The sequence below is a fragment of the Lottia gigantea genome (assembly GCF_000327385.1).
Source record: "Lottia gigantea unplaced genomic scaffold LOTGIsca_131, whole genome shotgun sequence".
NCBI classification, from domain to species: Eukaryota; Metazoa; Mollusca; class Gastropoda; family Lottiidae; genus Lottia; species Lottia gigantea.
Genome location: NW_008707443.1, coordinates 375,438 through 391,359, shown reverse-complemented (window position 1 = coordinate 391,359; position 15,922 = coordinate 375,438). Strand labels below are relative to the sequence as shown.

General features: G+C 30.5%; 1 protein-coding gene across 1 annotated transcript; it reads right to left on the bottom strand.

Moving 5' to 3' along the window:
* On the bottom strand, positions 1-15,301 carry LOTGIDRAFT_238118 (hypothetical protein; the record flags this gene model as incomplete). Its single annotated transcript, XM_009049204.1, has 11 exons — positions 1-548; positions 1,763-1,900; positions 2,128-2,271; positions 2,952-3,047; positions 3,388-3,468; positions 5,352-5,492; positions 5,981-6,146; positions 7,051-7,209; positions 7,641-7,720; positions 9,628-9,756; positions 15,286-15,301. 10 exons carry the CDS (start codon positions 15,299-15,301, stop codon positions 1,773-1,775), a joined length of 1,140 nt encoding a protein of 379 aa, XP_009047452.1. The 3' UTR covers positions 1-548; positions 1,763-1,772.
* Positions 15,302-15,922: the final 621 nt, after the last annotated feature.

Below are 15,922 nucleotides of genomic sequence, written 5' to 3'. Positions count from 1 at the left end.
ATACTGTTAACTGAGCATGGGTGTTAGAATTTTTTTAAGAAACAAACTATACAATTATTCAAAGTTTCTTGGAATGTTGAAAAACAAATTGTAAAATAAAGTCTCTATCTCTCGATTTTTTTGGCTATTTTTTTGTACAATCTTCATCTCAAGCAATATTTTTATAATTAATGAAAAATAAACTTGTTAATGCATGCATGAAGCCATTTAGAAATTTGAAATCATGAATCATACATTAATGAAACTGACTATATTAAATATGAACAAGATTATAGTCAGTTTCAATTTATATAACTAAAATATATTATTTCATAATTTAAAAATGTTTTTTTTTTTAATTAAGTTGACTAATATGTTCAAGTACTATAATACAAGATTGAATACAAAGCCTTTAATGTCTTGTGACCTTATTCTAAGATAGGATCTTCCTACTAATGTCATTTCTTCTTCTATCGATCCCATTCATTCATCGTCGTGTCATTCCAACTTATAACAAGTAAATATAAATAAGTATCCAATTTTTGGCATTATTGTGTTCCATGGGAACTCTGAAAAACAAAAAGAAAGAGAAAAAAGGACATTAGTATTGATGGCATCATCTCAAGAATTCCATAAAACATTAATATATCTTCATTAATTTTGTCAATCTGGTTTCTATTCTTAGACCACGCCCTTAAATTAACACATTACATGTCTTCTATCACAGAACTCCTATCCTATTATCTTGATAAATTACTTTTAAAATATGCAAGAAATGACTTCAAAGGAGTTGCCATGGAAACCTGTTGGGTACATAATGAAATTAGACAAAAAGCTGATCTGATTTGAAATGGGAGATAGAAATATAATAGTAAGTGAGGGTTTGGAGACACATCTAAATTCTGGTGAATAATATATAATAGATATAGGAAATAAGCATGACGGTTAATATAGGTATATACATGTATATAATAATAACTGGCCTCCCCATAATTAGCAATAATAAAGCTAGTTCAAATATGGACAAATAATGTAAAAAAAATAATAATAAAATAAATAATGTAAATAAATAAGACACCATATTTACTTGGTAACCACCTACATATAATATAAAAAAACAAACAACAATTTGTAAGTAACTGATTGTGTTATAGAACCAAAAAGCAGAACAATACTATTACGATCAAAAACCTCTCAAATGTTACGAATTTGCCAAAACCACCGTGTGACAACATTTAGATCACCCACTTACGCCAACATGGAGCTGCCTATCTTGAGTTGCTTTAGGGAGCAACGGAGATCTCTTGATATGATTTTAGAGAGGACTTTGTTGAGGTCTACAGAACCAGTTTGTAAAAGAAAGAGGCAATATGTCAGATGTTTTATAAGAGTATAGGAAAGAAAATTGGACTTTTTCAGCTGGTATATGGAAATTTGAATTTCATGGGAATCCTGTAAATTTTCAAGAGCAATCTTTTTGATCAACTTGTAAAACTAAACTAAAAGAGCAACTGATAACTAGTTAATAATAAATATAAAATAGGGGGAGGTTTGAAGCTATATATTGGAGGTCATGCATAAAGTATCGTATAAAACTGATGAAAAATACTTCCAAAACTCGAAAATATCAGCACTGGAGAACTTAAACTTAATTGTGCTCCGAATATTGTGGTAAACTTTGGCAAAATATGGGTAAAATTGAACGTAACTTGTGCTCCAAGGAAACTGACAATGTGATTTCGCTTAGAAAAAATCCTTCATTTTATTATCAATGTACACTTACCATCTAACATCTAATATGGTCTATTTAAATCCTTTGGTCGTTTGAGTTGTACTTTGAGTCGTTTCATACCAATCTGGAAACCATTCATTGCCTGGATGGCTGAATGGGCACTGGCTGGATTGTCAAAACTTACAAAACCTATAAAAGTAATGTATATTGTTGATCACAAGTATAACTTTATATTTTATAGTTATACTCCATTGTATATAAAAAAAAAAACAATTATAAATGTCTGACAGACTCAATATAACTTGCACAACATCAAAGTTATGATAGATCATTTCAAAAAAAACATTTGCAGATCAATTCAAAAGCATTTGTACATGGCTTAGGTTATGATAACACCTTCACTAAATTTGACTTACCAAAGCATTTACTCTGATTAGTAGCTCTATCCACATATACTTTGGCGCTAATGACTGAACCAAAAGGCATGAACATCTGAGCAAGTTCTGCATCCCCAAATTCTTGAGGAAGATGATAAATAAATAAGTTGCAACCTTCTGGTCCTGAAAAAAAAATATATACAAAAAAATAAACAAAATGATTTAAGATGACAGTGATGATGTAAACATAAAAACATTCAACATATAACAGTTAGATACAGGCTGCTGTGAATTTACTTTGTAAAATATACATATGTATACATTGTAAATATTAAATATACAACAAATTTGTACAACATGGATACAACAAAATTTACAACATATTTTTATTGCTTATTAGCTCTAAAACTCAAGATTATCTAAGCCTATCAAAAACGTTCTATGAACTGAACTAAAGAATATGGCTAACGCTGCATTTTCACCATTTGTTTTCCATTCCAACATTTAAGCTACAAATCAACATTTTGAAATAAATACCAAATAAACATCTATTTGACAGAACAACATATTATGAACAAACATACCAATTTCCAAATTTACAACAGAAAAGCAGATTCACAGCAGTTATTTAATGGCTCAAAGGAATATTAATTACTTTTCAAAAATGGTGGTATTATTTGTGCATAAAAAATGAAAAAGGGTGTTTCTAAAAAATGTTAAAAATAAAGAATTTGGTGAAGTAATTTATTTAATTTGATATGTATAAAGGGATAGTTTACCCTTAAATACACTGTAATTGATATCATTTTCTTTTATAAGCTTTTTGGCCATGCTGCTTAATCTTGGTAATGAAAGCAGCTTACCCTCTTTCTGAGCAGTTGGTAGAAGCGCTGCTTGTGTGACAGCCTGTTGGGTGATCGCTTGTTGATATTGTCCATAGACAGCTGGATAGGCTGCGGCTATAATATAATCAGTAAATACATTGGAAATAAATATACTGGAAAATTATTGTCTAGACATAAAATTTGTTTTCCATATATTTTCATAGAATATTTATGAAACAATGGTTTCCATTATAGAAATATCTGAATTTTTTGATCAAATATTTAGGACAATGGTCTTCTTTACAAGGCCTTCATGAACATTTCTTTTAAAATTTAATGTGCCTTCCAATATATTTCACCTAGATGATGGCAAATTACAATTTTCTAATAAATTGTATATTTTAAATTGACACATTGTAACTGATGATGGTGTGGTACCAAAACATCTCTTTATGAGGGTAAAATAAGAACCTACCAATGCCTGCGTAAGGTTGAATGGCAGCATATTGTTGTAAAGGATCACCATTTGTAATAGCTTGGGCAGTAGCTGCTGCTGCTTAAATAAGAGAAAGACCTTAGTTAGAATTATATTCCTGCAGGAAATTTCAGGATAAAACACTCACTGTCAGAGACAAGATTCTGTCTGATATATGTATTATGTGAATTATTTGAGAATCCTCTGGATTTTAGCGCGTTTTAGCTTATGTACAATTCTTTTATTGTAATGAGGCCAAAATTGTCCTGAAGAATTAAAAATGCATTAAAGAACTGATTTTGAAAGGAAATTAGTGCCAAACAAGTATAATTTTGTCCTAGGCTTAGACATGGTCTTAGCATGTGTCAATTTCTGAACTTTTTATAAAACATATTGCTGTGACAGTGGATAATGATGGTTTTAGATGTCTGAGAATAGTTTAATTTCCATGCCAGACAGTTTTGAAATATCAAGTATCACTAAAGCTCACTAGACATGAACATGACTAATAGCGGTCTTATCATTTCTAAACATCCAGTCAATGTCAAATTCTCCAAGACAAAAATCAATACTTTGGTCAGACGTAAGACTAGAAATCTTGTTAAAACTCCAAGCCGTGATTAAATATGGTGGAATATTTTCACAGCCTTGTTTGTTCCCTAGGGTTTATGGCCATTTTGTTTCCATATGAAACTTCTAACAAATTAGATCATGTGTGAAATATTTGAGTAGGGGATATTTATTTTTCTCCTATCCTTTTGATTACTAAGCTATTTGATCACTGATGATGCAATTGGTAACCACAGTATCAGAGTGAAATTTGGTATTTAATTTCCAAGCACTGTACATATGAACCTTTCCTACATGTTAGTTGTAACTCTTGGTTGAATACTCAGTTGCAGTGTGACACATGAATCAATATTACTATGATGCAATTCATGATAACATCATTTTAAAATTTCTATAATGTTAGTTTATAAAACACCAAAATTTAAAAACATCAAATATTGAAAAATGACATTGAAAAACATCGAAAAAAACATTTATAAAAAATCTTTTATAAACTAACACCAAAAAATGAGAAAATAATGAGTAAAACTTGAGACTTGTTACCGCCAACATTTTCTTACTAAATAATTTTCTTTTGATAAGTAGCTTTGAGTGAGAGAGATATTAGTTGGCATGTGTCCAAGTTTCAAGTTTTACTTCTAATGAAAGTCTGCAGACATATTAAGGAAAAAGTCAGACATCTATTTCCATGGAGTAAATTTTGTCCCTGATAACAATCATTAGTTCACAAATACTCCCGAGTCTGCCTCATAAAGATGGCGGCAGCTATTTTCACATGAAGCAGTAAATGCCATTTCTCAATCTGGTAATTTGGTCTAACATTAATTTATAATTTTACAGACATGAACATGTTCCTGAATATGTCTGACAGACGTGATTTTGATATAAATATATACATTATAAACACAGAATGCTGGTACAACTAGAACTTAGCCCTTTCTATGAAATTAGTTTTTCATACTTAAATTCATATCATTATTTTAACCATTGACCAATGCTCAGAGTTACTAGATCATTTTCCAACAACCCCTAAAAACTGATTCAAAATTTCAAAAATAAAGCTCCTTCTTAAATAGACTGTTATATATACAAATTGCATTCAATTTGTCCAAAATGAGGAATTCAAAATCTAATTCAAATAAATATTTTCATAAAAATGTCAGCTTTCTACTTTCCACCCAAATACTTTGAATTTTGAGCAACTTGTGTAAAATAACAGTCTGATTATAAATATTCAACTTCAGTATCTAGTTATACCAATATTCTGTGATCCATAATGTATTAAATGTATAAGATAAAAAAGTGCAGGAGAGACACATCAATGTGTAACAGACGGACGAGACTATTTCACCACATCTATCTGATTTGAAATGTGTCTGTACCTTTGATCATACCTGGGAAGTGGGGCATACCATTAGCATACAGATCTGGGGTCTGATGACCATTGGCGGCAGTGGGTGGCACAGGGAAACTGGCCAGAGCTGTTGGGGAGAGGACATTTGGGGGAGCACCGTTTATGGTTGGAGTGACTGTGCCTACAATTGAAAAAAATATTACCAACATCACTTGATTATGTGACTCATCTTATTTTATCGTGCAATAATATACATCAAACTTGAAGCAACTGAAAATTATTTTGCAACTGAAGGGAAACAAGTACTTTTGGATTGGTTTTGTAAGATTTGGAGACCAAAAACAGAATAGTTGGAGAAGTGAGGTGTATAAAAAGGAGAAGAAACTAAAAACTGAAATCACAAGTGTCCGTCCAAATAATTGATCTGATGTTATATGATCAAAGCTACAGGATTTGATAAAACATTTACACACAACATTGAGATGAAAATATTTTGAAAATATTGAGTTTAGTATTGAAACACTAATAAAATTTCATGATTAAAGATTGTGTATGGATGACATATTGAAATAAGTTAAAAATAAACAAATGAAATATACATGCTTAAAAATACATCAAGAATATTTAAAAGAATAAAGGTGCACTAAAATAAAAGTTGAAAATAATTACCATTTGCTAATGTTGCCGTAGTGGGAGTTATGGCAGCTGTTGCAATGCCATTAGGAGCTGGAATTCCACCTATCTGCTGCATTTGAGTAGCTAAAACATTCACCGGGCTAGCTAAGTATGTTCCTTGTGCAGCAGCCATTATTGCAGCCTGTTGCTGCATCAATTGCTGGAAGAAAGTACAAATCAAATCAATATGAGTGACGCCATTATTTCTCTAGAATGATGAGTCATTTTATCTGGAGCTATTTATTAGATTTCTATCTCTTTTCATATAGTACACATCTGTCAACACAACAATCTAAATGGTTATTTTATTGGTATTTATTGGTGTTTTTTATTACAAGTACGGTACTGTGTAAAACTATGGTATAATCATTGAATAATGCACTAGTTGGATGCATGTTGCCATAAAATTCAATCAATTGAGAACTATTGTACCACACTACTGAATAATCAATATAACAAGGTCAACACTTGAGAATTTTCAGGATATTTCTAAGACAAGTAGTAAACTAATCAATTGAAGAAAATGGAATTCAACAATGGAATGGAGAAATTTTAATGAATCACACCATGGTATTTTAAATTACAAATATTACAATGAAATGACAGTTTTATGATGTATTGTTCTTGACAGAATTAATCTAATGGAAATTGGAAGTATGATAATTACAGTATAGACAAATATAGGCTAACCAGTGGCATCTACTTGCCCAATCACTGACAAGGAGATAAGTCTGATTGGAAGAAAACTTTCTCCAACCATGCATGGATCCATCCTTGAATTTTACAGTTTGTAAATGAATATCATCTATTAGCCCTATATCTCTGCAAGTTTATCAATACCCGCACTTAGACACACCCCTTAATCAATTGTGTAATGTGTATTCAAGGCAGTGCTAACTGATGAACAAAACCAGTTTTCAGATGGTGAACTGTATTCTTATCATTATCAAGCAATGTTATCTTCAATGCCTTGCCTATTACTCCCCAACACCTGCTGTTATCAGTAATGAACAGTGGAATGCAAAACAATAAAAAAAAAAAAGAGAAATATTTTTCAAACTTACTGTGGAGGGTACTTGAGCATAAGGTCCGTATGTACCAAGTTGATGAATTGTGTAAGGGTTAAGTAGTCCTAGGGGTCCAGCCATCTGATGCATTCTACGTAACTGTCTTTCTTTTTCTGTATCAGCAAATTTGACTACTAAACTTGAAGACGCTCCCTGCTTAAACAAAATGGAAAACGTTTGCTAGTTAGTTCACAGAAAGAAGGAATAATTAACGAATTCTTCATAATCATGACACGTTATGATTTATTGTCATGCATCCACCTTCCTCTGCATGATTTCATTCCGAATGCAATTCATTAACATATGTTGTTCTGAAGATCAAACGAACACTTCAATTCAAGTGTGTCAAAACTAAAGAGTTCTGCATGAAAATTTAATGAACTGTTCACATGAAATCAGGAAAAACAAAAATGGAGGCAGGCAATACTAACATAAAGAGACTTATTTCAAGAAATAAACAATAAAACAAGGAGTAGAATCTTCTTCTAGATAATACGGAATAATAAATAAATTATCTAATACAGTGTCTACCACGAGATGACATAACAGTAGACATGACACACAAGCAGAAACTAGACTATACTCACTGCCATAGTTTGACTTCCATGTAAAGCATTGACTGCTGATAGAGCTTCTAAATGTGAAGAGAATTTAACGAATGCACAACCTGAAAGGCAATAGAAATCCACATGAATAACGTTGATCAGAAAAAATAAAATTAATCGTTGTTGTTGAATAGCTCATACGATCAAAGTTCTAAACATAAATGTTAGAGGAAAATCACTGCCTTCTAGCACACTCTCTTATTGATTTCGAACTTCTCGCCATTTTAGACACTAATAACCTCCTGTTTGAAACTGCAGTAGTGACTACTATCATGTACTGTTCTAGAATCTAATAATATTTCCTACAAGACATGCCAAATAATGTAGAAATTTTTTTGATGGCAAGATAAATGAGTTTTGGAGGTGAAACCCAGTAAATCATATAATACATGTAGCAGTATATAAAGCAATCAATTTGCACATAAAAAGAAAAGTGATAATTCTGCTAGATTTTATCTAGTACCAATGATAAAGAAATATGGCGTGATTTTCTAGGTCAGACGCCACAGTCATGCATAACATTTTCTAAATGAATAGCTTGATAATGAATTTATCTTATGATCAGAACACACACAATGATATCAATCCATAAAAATCCTGGTTGGTAAAGCCTGAGACAATGAGACAAGATTTCCTTGAACACTTGTACAAACATCCGACTTCCACAACTAATGTTCATGTAATGATGCTTATATGAGGTTCACTGTGACCCATTCAGGATAGTTTGGCATTGGATGAGTAAGACTTATTCATCAAAGCTAGCGACAAACAAGAAAGAATGTAGCGATTCCGTCATCGAGGGAGAAATATATTGATTATCAATCTCATCAACAGACTTAATCAAAATCACATGGAAATGGAATGAAATATATCAAGTTGAAAGCAGCAATTAATTGTCCTACCAGTACCAAGCAATTTGAATGATCTCATGAAAATTTGATGAGTGTTAATGATATTGTTTTAAAGATCACATTTCCTTACAGCATTCATTAGCTAAGTAACTATTGTTGCCAGGTAAATCAGGTAATAATTTATAGTAAAGAATAGTAATCTTAGATTGCAATTATAACCTCCTTGCTTTTTTGATTGGAATATCATTTTGATTCATCTTTAAAATCTTGACCTCTAGGGAACTAACTTACACATACACACAAAAAAATTAAGGGATAATTCAAAACCAGATTAATTGTTGGTAGCACCTTTGGGTATCAACAGCATTTTAAAGATTGACCTCATTTTTTTCAAAAATAATTAAAAGAAGAGAAGAGTGTGTAATATATTTCCAACTTCACAATTTCTACCGACTGACAAACGAATGAAATTTTAAATCACATGCAACTGGGTTTAAATTATGTAGAAGAATTTTCTTAGAAGCTCACTTTAATAATAAATGTGACTGCAGTGAAATGAAAATTTTCACAACTGGATGATTTTCATGTTAAAGCTTAATGATTTCAAGAAATTTCAAACACAGAGAATCAATGAATATGAATCATATGAAATCAATAATATTCCAATGAAAAATTAATTTCTAATCAATATTTTATTCCATGTTTTGGATATATTCCCAGACAATCAGCTCTACCATTGTGTTTGAAAACTATTTCAGGAGTAAAATTTTTTTAAATATCGTTATGAATAAATAATACTTTGTTTTTAGATTGAAATGAAAATAATATTTCCATAAATATCTTGTCTTTGAGTGACTTTTCATTTATTTTTTATAGTTTTGGTGTCTAAATGTTTGTATGTAGTGGTTAGAAATTTTACAATATAAACACATTGTCCCAGAATTAGACAATAAACAATTTTTTAAATTTACAGATATTTTATACTTGTATTACTGAATATTGAAGACTTTATATATTCCAATTTCCCACAAATTTGCTATATTGTAAATATAAATTCTTTTCTGGCCTACTTACAAAGTCTTAGACTATTGTTACCTCAAGGAAATAATATTGCTTACCTTTACTGTTTCCATTTTGGTCTCTTAATATAGTACACTCTTCAATACCTCCAAAAGGAGATAATAACTGTCGTACATCATCTTCTGATTGCTGTTTATTTAACATACCAATAAACAACTTTCTATCCTCTGAAAAATAGTAAATAACAACATGAATTCAGATAAAGAATGAATTTTTTGTTCACATGAATTAAGGTAACCCACGATATTGTGAACTGACAGCATCTTAAAGCAAACAAATGGAGCCAGATAGCTGGCAGAAAGCACTGATAACTGTGTATCTTGATTAGCAGTCAATTAATTTGTCCATGTCAGCAGAAAGTGGGACTTAGTAAGGAAATGCTATAGATTGCATGTTAATCCTGAGCCAAACGACAGAAAGACAATGGTCATAGTTAAATGAACCAAATTTTCAAAAATGTTGCATAATCATATGTCACAGAAAACTATTTACAAATGATGTCTAATGGAACTCTAAATGAATTTTGCAGGATTTTTTTATTTATCGAATTTACAAGAAATGCTGTTGTTTAAGAATGGTAGTAATTTATTGCCTGAAATTGTCTATAAATCAATGTCTGTACTGGATATTTAAATTCATTGTTAACAACATTTCCAAAGGGGCCTGAAACAATTGGCACCACCGGCTGAGAGTTTTATCTAGAATCTTTTGTAATGAATGTCTCTATCTATCAATAGGTCTTAGACAGTTAAGGTCTTTAATTTTTGTCCGTAAGACTCTACTGAATAATTGAATGAACTATAAAATGAAGAAACTAAAAGCTTTACAGACAGACATAATTTGCCGTAAACATATGGCGGTGAAAAGCCTTTTGGAATAAATCAAGCAAAATAGAAGGGATGGCTGAAAATTTTAAACCTCCATCAGTTAAAATAGAAAACAGAACATCAGACAGATTTCCATCTCCCTCATTATACTTGTCTAAGTGACCCTTAAACTCAAACTACTTCCTCACAAAATAATATATTAAAAGATATAATAAGTATAACTGAGATTATTTCAATAATACTTTCAACTACAGTATGATTTATGTGTTTCAACCTATAGACTGAAATATATCCAGAATTAATTCTATAGAATATTTCTCTAGACTGAAGATTGTTACATAATAGAATATTTTACTACAACATGATATCACTTTCTTCTATCTTTAATAGTTTCTATTAAGAAAGGGGGATAACTATAATGAGAAGAACATTTTCTATAGCAAACGCACAGTTTAAAATAAATATAGCCTTTTTTAAGATGAACCTTACATGTTTCAAGATTTTAATGATTGCTAGCTTCTGCAGATAAAAAAAAACGTTCCAAGAATTTGACTTTCCCTGGATTACAGACAATATTCTTCTGTTAATTCTAATGACTCAACCTAAGCCTGGAGGAAGAATCTGAACATTTGAAGCATTCATCAGTGGTCTTAATCAGAGAAGCCGATTCTAATAATCACCCGTTTAGACTCAGGTTTTCCAATGAACTATTGATTTGCTTATCAGCGTTCTCCTAGTAACTGAAAGGTCAAATCCTAATATAGGTCTTGTTACTATATAATAACAGCTTTACATATTGGAAGGTGAAAATCAATTAATGCCATGACCAAATATTCTATCATTCCCAATGGAACTAGAGCTATTGAAATAGTAAGACTTCAAGTCAGTCGGTCTGTCAAGGAATATGATAGATAGATTTAATATAATACATCAATTTCTATACTTCTTCTTACAATTCAGGTCATCAGATAGAATCGGTCTGGAATTGACACAAATTTATCTTCCTATAACTTTCATAGTGTAAATTAAGTTAGGATGCCAACTCTTATCCCGAATTTTATTCAATCACCAAGACCATTTATAATTAGATTTATAATTAGTTATATTCCCATTTTTCTTTCAAAGAAGATCTTGAATATATTTATTCTGCAAATATGTTAACATTGGAAACCATACATTAATTTCACTGCTAATTATAATATAATTATTCTATGGTTTATTTTATTGACCAAATTTGTCACTAGAAAAATATTTCTATTCGTATTTCTATGACTCCAGAAGTTCAGCAAGGTGCAGAACAGTAAAATATGGGCTACTACAAGTTATGCCAACATAAGTTTATTCAATGATTTAGATACCATATATTATGATCTAACACAAGAAGGCTTTTAAAGAGCTGAGATGTAATCAAATAATACCATACTGTGGAAGCTTATTCTCCCAAAACAATTGCATACTGAAGACCTATTCACTTTTTCAGACTAGACTATTCTATACTGTTATAACTATTAAAGGGGAAGTGTGTCTCAGCTTCTTAAAAACAAAAGTTTTAAATCAATCCTTTCTTCCAAGGTTCAACAATATATGGGTACCAGTATTTGTTTATATTGAGATATCACTTTTTTTAAATATCAATGAACATCAATTGATTATAAATTTTTTAAAAACAGTTTGATATTCAAAATCAAAATAAATTTTTTCCCAATTCATCATTATGATTTTGATATAAATATTTAGAATAAATGCTCTGTAAATTGACACAGTGTCACATCAATTGTATTATATATAAAAACATATTAATTATTACATATGTGCATTATATTCATTTGAAAGAAAGGTGTAAATTAAATAGTGCAATCAATATACTATACTGGTTTCTAGTTGAGTGACCAATTTGATAATAATTAATATCATGTAAAATGTATTTATATGGGTAGATATTTATTGCTGGTAGATGAAAGATACAACAGCTGGAAACCATCACACTTATGAACATATAGTTCAATAAAAGCTGGCATAACAACATGTATGATCATTAATGATCCCAGTTTCTAATCAAAGTTCTTTCAATTCATAATAAAAATGATTCAACAATACTTCGAATCTCTAGAACTCTCAATTTCGGGATAGACTAAATATCAAAATATCTAATTTTGAAAACTTGTTAAAAGTTCTGTTTAGAATGTCAAAACACAGTGAAATATAAATGAGAAAGATTGGCATACACTATATATTAGAGCAGATGATTTTCTTGCACAATATGTTTTATACATTAGAGAGGGAGGTAGTATATTATGATATTATTCATTATAAATATAAAAAAACTTATAAGTATTCTGAACATAAGTTTGCAATTAAACTGGTTTACTGTCATGAATGATCAAAGTTTTATGCAAAATAATTTCACCACATGTACTCATTTTTAGCAACAAAAAACCTTTCAAGGTTCTTACAGTGCATTACAAAAACTGCAATCAAATTTGAAATTTTTAAAATCTGTAGGCTGTCTATAAGTTTGTATGTTTTAGTTCTCATATTATCAAAAATCTTGTAATAGGGTAATATTCACTTAAGAACTGGATGATCAAGGTATAATATATAATTCCTAAATTAACTTTTCTGAAAGAGTTGTATCAAGATAAAATTCCAACAAAATTTGATTGCTCTTTCCTAAAATAGCCATGACTTTCAAAATACACTATTCAAGAAGTTTGATGTAAAATCTAGCTGGTAAAGATACACAACTCTGAATAAAATACATATAATATTTTTTTACCTTTCTTGAATGTCTATTGAAGATCTAATTAGATAGTAGCACTGGAATTCTAAACATCAAGATATCCTACTGTTCTGCACCTTATGGCCTAAAGTGTAATTTTGCCAGAAATTTGATTTACTGTCCCACCCAAATATTCAAACCCCATTCCGGTCTTCATTAGTCGACTTACGCAAGAAAAAAAGACCCAAATTTCATTTCCAAGATTGTATTACAACTGCCCTGTCACTTGTCCATAGAGGAATTATGTACTAAAGAAAGTCTAATTAGATATGGAGAGGAGACCCATTTCTTTGATAATGTCCTAAGAGATGAGTTAAATATAGTATACACAAATCAGTTCTATTGAAATTATTGATGTCTGAAGGAAATCAACCCAGTCTTTGATCAGTCTAAATGAATCCTAAACCTATTAAAACGAACCCTTGGGAGGCTCCTAGCTTATAAATAATCATCAAGTCTGTTAGGCCAAGATAAATAATTATTACATATGGTGTGTCAGAGCTGTAAACTTGGAAAAAAAAATTCCCTTGGATATACTTAATATGTCTGGTGCTTGACTTTAAAACGACTGACATTTTTTGACCTTGACCTTGTCAATTCTTTTCACACCAGACGCTTCAAAACTTTATATGGATAAAGAGAAGTACATAAGCATACAATTCTGTCATTCAGGAACAACTTTTTACTACTAATACGATTCCTGAAGGTTCTATCAAATCCTAATCCAAAGATATATGAAAGTCTGCTGCCTTGGCTAAGGGAATTTATTCTTCAATAAGATTTCATGACCTGGATTAAAGTCATCATGCTTTATCTTCATTCATGCTATATTGAAAGTCTATGGTATCTGGAAAGAAAGTAGGCCTGATTACCTAGCACCAGGCAGGGTTTATCTTGAAATAATCTAGAGAGACTGTTAACATGTCAGTTGTTTCCTACTGTCTCAGTAGTAATAAAATAGTGAGAGCAGGTGTTCACATTTAATCATGAATAGTAAAAACTCTACATTAGAAACCTATAAACAACTATCTTTTCAACCTAATCTTTCTTACCAGATGCAGCTTTTATTTTTTTCAGATTTCAACTTTAAAACGCATACAAAAAATAAATATGAATATCAAATAAAACTGAATCAAATTTATGTATACTCAATGCAATCATGTGTATTGCCCTGAAAGAAATTAATTGTGTCACAGGTGATTTCTAGATCTGAGAAGAACTTCAAATTCAGAAAAGTTTCAAATTTCAAAGGATTTTTTGTTGAATAATTAAGCAGTTTTTCTTTTTGGCCTTCGCTTCACTCATGATTTTAATGGATTGAATTTTGAAATAATTGCTTGAGGTATTGAGAATCAATGTCACATGTACAGTTACTGTAAACAATGGAATACAGGAATAGATAATGATTATCAATAACATTAACTCATCCATAACATTGATTGATTTCTCTAAAACAAAGAACTGTTTACATCAATACAGGGTCAGACTAAACTTCAACTTATCAATAGAGAACGAAATGGAAAATGGTGCCAAAAGCTCAGAAGACAAACATATTGTTTTGCTTGAATTTTGGCAGGAAACATGTATCAAAAGAAATGTTTTGTAATAGTAATTAATTAACAAATATTAATTACTAGTACAGTAATTACTAGGTCTGTTTTATACTATACAATATATTATTCAAATTATAAAGAAAGCCATCTTTATTCTCAATAATTATAGCCTTCTTCAAACATAATAAATAGCCTTTTAATATATGGCTTTCTTAATTTCAGTACCAAGATACCAATCAAAAGATAGCAGATGGCATCATTTGTCAAAGCCTGTTGTTCTACCAAATTTCTGAGGATGGAAGTTCGTTATCAAATCAAGGGCTTCCAATTTCCCAGAAGAGCTACAAATTGACTGACAATTATCTGTTTGTGTTACTTCATGTGAGTTAATTTTAAAGTTTTGAACAAGAAATAATTTTATCATAAATACATTACATTGTTAAAGACTTTCTTGAAAATATGTATGTGCCAAAAATATATATCCACTATGTTATCATGGTTTTTGGTTAAGAATTATTTGGAATTATTTTCACTGACCTGAACTTGATGTCATTTTCCCATCAGATATTTGAGTGTATGATTGAACGTCTGGAAAATAGAGCAAAATCAATAGCCCTGGGCACATATAAAATTGGAATTTTTTCTACAGACTACTGTAAAACTATTAAACAACAATTCAACAATGGTCCAGAACAATGCAGAAGTACAGATATTTGGCAATATTTGGCCATTCTGTAAAACCAAACATAGGAATTTTAGGTTGTAACATTGCGGTTAAGCAGTGTTACGAAAGCACAGGCACAGGCATGTAAATTTGGTTATTCCATGATGAATCAAATAAAAGTATGGTAATGCTGTTTCACCTAAAATATGAATACACCTTTTGACCAAGAAATGTTATTCAATTTTGCTAATATTTGATTAGGCTATTATTATGCTAACTAATAACATCAATACAGGGTTATAGCATTATGCTATAAGACTCTGCTAAAATTTGATTATTTTGGCTTTAAATTTGATTATTTCATGTTCATTTTTTTATGCTTCTGTCTTTTGAACTGAACTGGGCTTCCTATATTTTATCATGCTATTTTGTTTGAAATTTGGTCAAGCAATTTGTTTGATTTGGTTGAGATATACATGTAACTGATTAAAATTATCTTGTCTCTGTAGT